General features: G+C 40.0%; 1 protein-coding gene across 1 annotated transcript in view; it reads right to left on the bottom strand.

Moving 5' to 3' along the window:
• Positions 1-2,780: 2,780 nt before the first annotated feature.
• Positions 2,781-9,053, bottom strand: part of EED (embryonic ectoderm development) — a 26,711-nt gene continuing 20,438 nt past the window's right edge. Inside the window, exons 8-12 of the mRNA XM_019525265.1 lie at positions 7,632-7,765; positions 6,197-6,302; positions 5,240-5,398; positions 4,798-4,871; positions 2,781-3,114 (exon numbers count right to left, since the gene is read on the bottom strand). Coding sequence (XP_019380810.1) covers positions 2,988-3,114; positions 4,798-4,871; positions 5,240-5,398; positions 6,197-6,302; positions 7,632-7,765 — 600 coding nt within the window. The 3' untranslated portion in view covers positions 2,781-2,987. The remainder of the gene's footprint in view (positions 3,115-4,797; positions 4,872-5,239; positions 5,399-6,196; positions 6,303-7,631; positions 7,766-9,053) is intronic.

The raw sequence follows: 9,053 nt of genomic DNA, 5'->3' as shown, positions 1-9,053 counted from the left end.
CCCTGGAGCCGGCAGAACCTGCGCTCAGGGAGAAGCCGTCCTGCTGAGTGAGGAAATGGAGCGGAGGAGGAGCTTACTGTTGGCAAGTGTCCGGTGCCGGCCCCGGTGCCTCCGCTGTGCTCCACACCCGCAGTTTACAGGAAACCCAGCACACAACCAAAGGTTTGCCTAACACAGGCTAGTAGTGTTGAGGAGAATAGGGCCCACTTCCACATTTTTTAAGTTTTTGCCATGATTTTTTTAGCATGTGTACTATTACTTAGATAACTTTTCAGTGTTATGTATGATGAACTTATCTCATGGATTACAAAAATACCCACGAAGCAAAAGAAATAACTATTTTCTTAAAAATTGCTCTATCCTCTCAAGCTCCTATTGAACTTCTGTTGCAAAACAGCTACAATGGCTAGCTTGCTAGGCATCTCTCAGCAAAAAGCACACAGTACAAACCAGAAATGGTCCAGAACACCGCTAAATTCAATATTGAATCCTGACAGCCTTGCATTGGCAATATAGTTTCAGTTGCCAATTGCATTATTTTCCCCTTTTATTTTAATTAAGTATTTACGCCATTTATCTTTACTTGGTTTGGTCAGAATTAGCTCAGATTAAAAAAAAAACAAAAAGCAAAATAACTTTATTTTTCGAGCCCTGAAAGCCACAAGAACAACAAATTTAAAGACTCTTCAAAAAATATTTTTAAGGCCACATTAAAAATTCGGTGTGGTTTTGGTAAATTCAAAGAACAATGAATCATAATAAGCAATACAGACCTTAAATGGCACAGTTAAATCTCAGGCAGTTCAAACACTGGTAAGTAAAATCCGATAAACTGCCAGAAAGCACTTCAAATCAGAGACTCCAATTGCAAGTCACTACCCTTTCCTACTTCATTCTGTCTGTATCATTTAAAATTACTTGGCTTCCAGTACGTCAACAAATACAAATTCTCTTATACAACCACTACCCATCACTGCCATCCCGCAAATAGGCCATGTTATATCTGAAACTTCCACTATTTTTCCTGTCCCTTTATCGAAATTCTAAGCTTTCAGTAACAAAAGTCTTTGCCATACTTATATTTCACATAACCCTGCCTAATGAAAAATTATTTTGCCTTTACTATTTGCAATTGTCAATTTAATATTCTATAAACAATTTAATATTTCTCAGGTTTCCTCCATACCACTAGTTAGGATACACAGGAATTTGGATAGTGAACATTTTGTTCTCTAGCTTCCAAGTCCTAGATCTATTCTTCTTTGGTGCCTGTGAAAATTAGAAGACCTCTTCAGAAGAAACATTTCAGAATTTTCTTAGTTTAGTCATTATTCACTAGACAGGTGGAATTTGTAAAAAGTACAGTATCTGAAAATTTGCAGGATTGTGTAAAACAGGGGTTCCCAAAGTTTTTATGCTGAGGCCCAGCAAACCACACCCTGGAAGTGGCTGTGTCCAGGCAAACCACGGCCAAATTTCCGGTCAGAAGACAGGTAAAGATACCCTGACCCCCCCGGGCGGAGGGGGGCAAACCCTGCACTGCTGCACGCCCTGTAGAAGGAGCCATGGCCTCTCCACCTGGCTCGGGAGGGGCTGTGGTTTGCTGGGCTGCAGCCACTTCCAGGCACCAGGCCACAGCCAGGGATTGAGAACCCCTGGCATAAAATAAATTACATGGATCTCTTTATGCAGAAAAGACGACAAACATTGAATAAAGGACAAATTTTGACCTAGCTAGTTAGATCAAAAAATGCTGCTGGCCAAGGATGGCATGGTTGTATTTATGCTTATACTATACCCCAGTACCACCCCCTTGAGTTGTATACATTTCAGGAGCGGCTAAGGAGAAAAGGTTGAGAGAGAACGAATTGAGAAAAATGGTTCTGACAGCAATTCTGATTAATATCTTTTTATTCAGAGTACTTGGTTGACTATTTTGCATCATCTTTGATCATTAGTATGAGATAAACACTAATGGATTTGAACTGTACGGCACCAAAAGTGGAATATGGACAAATGTGATTTGGCAAAAAAAGTTACCACTGGTAATAACATGGCTAATATCTTGGTCAGTATTCTCTTTTCATTCTCAATTAGCTATATAACTTTTTAAATACCATACTGTATGTTAGAAATTACTATTTTTAAAGTAAATATGCTTGATTTGGTCTTACACAATCTGAACCTTTGAAGGGACACCATCACAAAGAAAGCTTGCAATTTTTATTATTTTTATGCAGGAGGAGGTCAGAAGGAGAACATTTTACAAAAAAAATCTAATACACATCTTTAAAATTGCCAGCAACAATTTAGATTAAGATATTCCACTGCAAAATCTGAACACTGCAACATTGAGTTCGTTCACCAGAATCAGAAGACTGAAATAATTTATCTTTTTTTCCTACTACCCAGCCAACTGAAATGCCTCATGCAAAAAAACAGTATAAATGGTGAAAAGTACAGTCAGGCTGTAAAAGCCACTGGGTTTTAACAATTAAATGTGTAAGCAATATAGAGAAAGGAATGAGTTCAAAATATTTTTAGCAGAGTTTTTAATGTAATTTACATTTCCATGTGTAATTATACCTTAATGTAGTCCCTTGGAAATATAACCTGCTTTTTTAAACAAAAACCTACATAAGCCTGCAATCTTATGCTGCTAAAATTCCTAGCAAAAGGTTACCACGTGGTATATACCAGCTAGATACAAAACAACTTTATAAATCAGAGGATATTAACAGATTAGCTTCAAGTAAATAATTGAAGTCACTGACACAGAAAGCTTTACAAAAATATTTGTTTTTTATTAAAAGCAACAGACTCTGAGCAGAACACAGTACAAAGAATGTAAACATCTCTAAGTTCAGCTCCACCCAACTGAACATGGGAGGGAGAAAGACTATTTTAAATGCAACTACAGATCTAGCAAGTTAACAGATTATATTGTAACCTGACAATATATTTTCTAAATTTTAGGAAAAACTGACTTATCGTAGTCTGTCCCAGCGCCAGATACTGGCATCATCACACACAGCTATAAGGATACTGCTATCCCTGCTAAAACTGGTTTGTCGAATGGCAGCAACACATTTGGGATGAGTAAGTGTTGTACACCTGCAAGTAAAAGAAATTCATTTAGATGCAGAGTTAAGTCTGCATTTGCTATTGCATTCTGGAGTCCTGATATTGGACAAATGAAAAGCTGGACAGAAAAACAGGAATCTGTCAGAAGTTTTATCTCCTTACCTATCTGCAGTAGGTCACTTGGGTTAAGCCAGTAGACAACTGGAAGTTAATATTTAACCCCCCATAAAGTGTAGCATGTAGCTAACCTATGTAACTCTGAGTTACTGTGACCACAGTCCTTTCCTTCTCTCTACTCCATTAGTTGCTAACCCCTACTCTTCTTAACTTTGTACACTCTTCTCTTAATCAGTTTTTACAGGAGACATTTCTTGTACTGCATCTACCTACAGCATCCAGCACATTGCAGCTTCAACCCAGTTAAGGTCTCTGGGCATTACTGTACTACAAATAATAAAGACAATGTTAATTTTAACCCATTCCTTTACCACAGAAATTAGAGCTGAAGGTGCTGCTACCTAACTCAGCAGTTTCTTTTTCTGTCAATATACCTGGATTTAAAAAAGGGGGATTGTGGGCTGATAGAGTCCACTGTCTGCTGGGTTGGGAACTGGCTAAGGGGTTGAACCCAGAGTGTTAGTGGATGGGTCTGTATTGTCTTGGCAAGAGGTGGCCAGTGGTGTCCCACAGGGTTTGGTTCTTGTTCCCATGCTGTTCAGCATCTTTATCAACGACTTAGAAGAGGATGTGGAAAGTGTGCTGGCCAAGTTTGCAGACAATACTAAGTTACAGGGAAAAGTGGTCATGCTAGAGGATAGGATGTAGATCCAAGTGGACCTGGACAAGCTGAAAAAGTGGGCAGAGCGGAACCAGATGCAGTTCAATAAGGATAAATGCAGTGCTTCATCTGGAGAGAAGTAACTGGCAGCATGAATATAGGTTAGGAGGAGATGTCCTGGCCAGTACAGTGGCTGAAACGGACCTCAGGATTATGGTTGATCACAGGATGAACATGAGCCACTAGTGCGACGTTGTAATCAACAGAGCTAATAGCATAGTGGGATGCATTAGCCGATGTGTCGCGAGCAGGGCTAAGGAAGTGATACTTCCTCACTACTTGGCACTGGCAAGACCCCAGCTGGAGTACTATGTCCAGTTCTGGGTGCTGCACTTCAAAAAAAGATGTGGAGAATCTTGAAAGGGTCCAGAGAAGTGCCACAAGAGTGATTAAGGGCCTGGCGGACAAGCCATATCAGGAAAGACTAAGGGATCTGGGACTGTTCAGCCTGGGGAAGAGAAGACTGAGGGGGGACTTGGTGGCTGTCTATAAGTATGTAAGGGGTGAATATTGAGAGCTGGGAGAAAAAAAAAAACTTGTTCACTAGGGCACTCCCGGGTAGGACAAGGAGCAATGGCCATAAACTGTTAGAGGATGGTTTCAGGTTGGATGTAAGGAAGAACTTATTTACAGTAAGGGTGACCAGAATCTGGACTAGACTTCCCAAGGAGGTGGTGCAGTTCCCAACCTTGGTAGTCTTCAAGAGGAGACTGGACAGACAACTTGCTGGGATCATTTGATCTCAGCAGTATTCCTGCCTAGAGCAGGGCGGTTGGACTCTATCTTTTGAGGTCCTTACCAGCCCTTAATTTCTATGACCTTCCTCCACATACTGATTTTAAAGGACAATCTGGGGAAGTAAAATTTATACTCACTTGGCTTTATGAGGATCTTCTATTTCTAAATCCCAAACATAAAGTTTGCCAACTTGATTGCCCAAAGCAAGCATCTTTGAAACAAGAGAAAGAGCATGGCAATTACCACAAATGGAAACGAGGATTTTACAAAGACTGTAGGACTGGCAACAGTTAACACACATGCACTATTTCATATATTCTCAAGTCATTCTAGAACTATTACATTTTCACACCGCATACAATTAATTTACCCATTCCACTATGCATAAAATGGAGATGAATGTCGATGGAAATCTTCCACAAGGCTCCCAATGAGGAGCCAGGATAGATCTGGAATGTTCACGTCTTAGTACCAAGCTACTTTTAGTATCACATTAGTTCATGCGAGCCAAGCAAAAATTCCTCATTTGCCCTTCTCTAAACCAAACAGATGAAGAGTTATTTCAAAGCTCACGCTTACCTTTTGCCAGAAATCCATTGAAAACCTCATATACCAGATATCACACTGACTGTAATCAAATCGCCCTAGTATGGTCACATTTGACTCACTAGGCTTGATTTTATCTATATCATCCTCCATTTTGCCAGGTTTCCAGCACACAATGGCATTTTCACAAGACTGTCAAAAGAGAGAGGTGAAAAAGATATCACTTGCAATATAAGCCATAAAAGTACTTTCCTTTGTTTTGAACTATAAATGTTAACCAAACTTCTCCTCTAGACCCATCCTCCATTACATGAGGACATCATATGATATCATAGTTCTCTACCCAAATGTCTTGTCCATACCCTCCTAATATGTCATACGGCTCCCAGAGTACTTGCCAATAACCTTCAATGAAAAAGGGCACCTCTTTAAGTATGAAAATGAAGTGCGCTCTGACAACTTAAACATAACAAGGGAGTTTTCATTCCATCTATGCACAGATCTGAAGACAAGTTAGCACCATTTTAAACTCTGTCCTTATTAAAAAGATGCTAACTTGTTTTCAAGTCTCTGAGCAGACTTGAAAACCAGGGCCTTAATCCCTGGTTTTCTACAGGGGAAATGTTTCTACTGGATACAAGGAGGCATCCCATAGACCTTTCGATTCAAATGTATTTAATTTCTCCCTCAGGTTGCAAGATCTAGCATACTATCCCAGAAAAGAGAAAGTCTTCCTCTGAATATTGCATCCAAAAACCAGTATTACTTTTAACATGTCTTTATCAGAACTATGCTTAGAAGAATTCCAGATTTGACACACAAAATGCCTATACATAAAGCACCTGAATTCAACTATTTGCCACTGTTTAGGAAAGGTACATCACATGGCACAGTAAGTTAACTTAACAGCCACTTCTACCCAAAAAAGCAAACAAACATCTTAAAAATAAAATAACTTTAAGCAACATGGTTGAACAGCAAGCACCTTACCTTGGAAAGTATTAGATCTCCTAACCATCGTACACAGTCAACATAGTTTCTATGTATGTCTCTGGTAGAAAAGTCAGGAAAGTGAATTTTCTGAGAAATAAAGGGCCTGTGGGGAAAACTGACATGTCAGATCCAGAAACACAAGAGAGAATTTCACTTTTAATAGATTAAACTCACAGAAAAAGTTAAAAACTATGAACTGTTTTACCATAAGTCAGCTAATAGTTATCAAAAGGTAGATTTCACAACCTTATTTTTTATTACCCGATTACTATATGGCTTTATCTGTTACCTGCATTTGTTATTGTAACACGGGTCCCTAACCCCCCATGCTGTGCGAGCTGCAGGGGTTCAGGAAGATTAATTAGGTAATGCCCCATTAATGGGGAGAGAGTGCAGTGGCTGGAAGGGGCACAGCTCCACAACAGTCAGGCATCTGGCCAAGGCATTGTAGCCAAGTGGAGCTCCCTGAAACACTGTTAAGAGGCAAGTTACAATGAGTAGGCCCATAGGGGCTTAGACTGGCGTTAGCCAGCAACAGAAGAGAAAGACCTGAAGAAAGGGCTGCATGAGTTACAGGGAGGTTTTGAGTACCTTTTGTTGATGGTTTTGTCTGTTTAAGCTGCAAGGCACAGGGTGGCTAACAGGGGAGTAGTGAGGACCCTGTGGGCACCTGGCATTGAGGACACTGGGTGTTCTAGGGATCTGGGGCAGGCCAAGGCCCAAGGGAATGAGACTGAACTTGCTTGGAATCCAGGAGCAGCCGAGTTTAGCCCAGGAGAAAGACTGAGCTTAATTAGGGGCAACCTGGCCGTAGCCAGCTAAACTGAGGCCCTGGAGTGATTGATTGGGTCAGACAGAGGAGCTCTGTGATGAGCAGGGCAGAAAAAGGCACCTGAAGTGTCACTCTGGCAATTTGAGGGCTACGATCCAAATCAAAAAGTAAGATCAAAGCGTGGCAAAGAAAACGGAAAAGTATTTTTAGGAGGCTGCATGGCCAGTCAAGATCTGTCTGGATCTTCAGGTTGCACCGGTGTCACAACAGAGGCACAAGGCCCAAAGTTATCCAACTCTAAAGGTTGCAGAAGGGATGGCTATGACATGTATTAAAATATAGTGATATATGCACCGTTTTAATAACTGATAAAAACTGTATTTCCAAAGTTAAGCAGTTAATTCTATGGTAAAGTCGAGAGGAAAGAAGTGGAATGAGCTAAACACAGTGACAAGATCTGTAACTAACCAAAACACTATTGCCACCAAGTTTCAGCAGGATAAAACAAAATGATTTGGAGTTCAATACAACTCTTAAGTCAAGGGAACTCCCACACTATTTTTTTTACTGAGAGATGATCTAGGCCCCTGCTAAGAACATTCAAAAAGAAACCTAGGGAGGAGGGAAGGAGAGGAAAAACAAAATCAAGACTGTATTTACCTATTGGTTTTATTTGGGTTGTATTCATAAGATTCCTTGATAGCATTTATCATTCTCTTTGAATTGATTCTCCAGAGTTTCAGGGAGTGATCCATCCCACAAGACATTATTTTTTCCCCAAGAAGATCATAATCCTGTGCACACAAAAATATGCACACATAGTAATTTGCAGTATACTGATTTTATTTTTATTACATGTTGAATATGGCCACACCAGCATTTTCACTATATGGAGCATGTTAAACTTACACATTCCAGGTGGAAAAACATTAACTATAATAATTGAAAACTTTCTTGTTAAAAGTACCACATGCTGGTATTCATGCCTACTCTTTCAAATACCACAAAGGAAAATTCTGTGAGACCAAGAGAAAACAGATATAAAGATATTTGCCACAACATCAAAACCTGTGGAATTTACTGCTACAAGGAATATTTGAGGCACAAGGCTTAGCAAAATTCAGGAAAAGGACTGGGCATTTATATGAAGGAAGACCATCTACAGTTATAACCCCTACCCAAAGCAGTTTTTAGAGTGGTATAAATCCTCACATTTCAGGAAATAGGGAAGCAATGGAGTTATGAAGAAAGTTTTCTACCTGAGCACATTATTTTAAATTTCATACATCACAGAGCCATCAAAAGCAGGCAGAACAAGCCTATAGGTAACTATGCTGGTAATGTAATTAATTCCCTCCCTTATTCTCCCTTTCTGTGAAGGATAGCAAGTTGCACAGACAACATCAGCCAAACACTCAGGAACCGTACCATCATCATGTGTTAGGTTCTTTGATGGAAAAGTAATGAGATATTTTTTAAGATAGTTAAAACTAGTCCTTTTTTGGCACCTTCTGCCTAATATTTGTATTATGTCCGCCACCATGGAAGACCAACAAGGGTTACTATGTTAAAGGACTTGTGGGCTGAGGCCCTGGACTGAACAGTTCTCAGAGCAGGGGCTGCCTTAATCTGTTCTATATGTATGCCATGCAATCTATGGCACTTCAGGGACTACAAATAATGAACTATATGGGTGTTTTAAATTTCAATTGTTTCACCTAATCACCTGCTAAAACAGACATTTGATATTGTTACAGGAACTAACCAATTTTCTTAACATGTGATAAGTCTTTTGACTCTTATTTTAAGCTAGCAGTTGAGATCAGTTTGGATGCATGGTGTCCAGTCATTTGTAAAGTATTTTCAGTAGAGAACATCTGAAGACCTTTCGTATTTCCCACTACTCCTGTTTTTTAGCCCTATTAAGGCAGTTTACCTTCAGGAGGTACTGCAAAATATCCAGCTTTTCCAAAGAAGACGGTGTGGGGCAGGTGTTCATTTTCTGCAGGTTCTCAAATTTAGTTTTTTTGGTTGTTTATTTTTTTTGGGGGGGGGGGGGGGGGGGGGGGGGGGGGGTTTGGA

The sequence above is a fragment of the Gavialis gangeticus genome, unplaced genomic scaffold (assembly GCF_001723915.1).
Source record: "Gavialis gangeticus isolate Ggan-Ray unplaced genomic scaffold, GavGan_comp1, whole genome shotgun sequence".
In the NCBI taxonomy this organism is placed as follows: domain Eukaryota; kingdom Metazoa; phylum Chordata; order Crocodylia; family Gavialidae; genus Gavialis; species Gavialis gangeticus.
The sequence above is the reverse complement of the archived record's forward strand: the minus strand, read 5'-3'. Positions and strand labels throughout refer to the sequence as shown.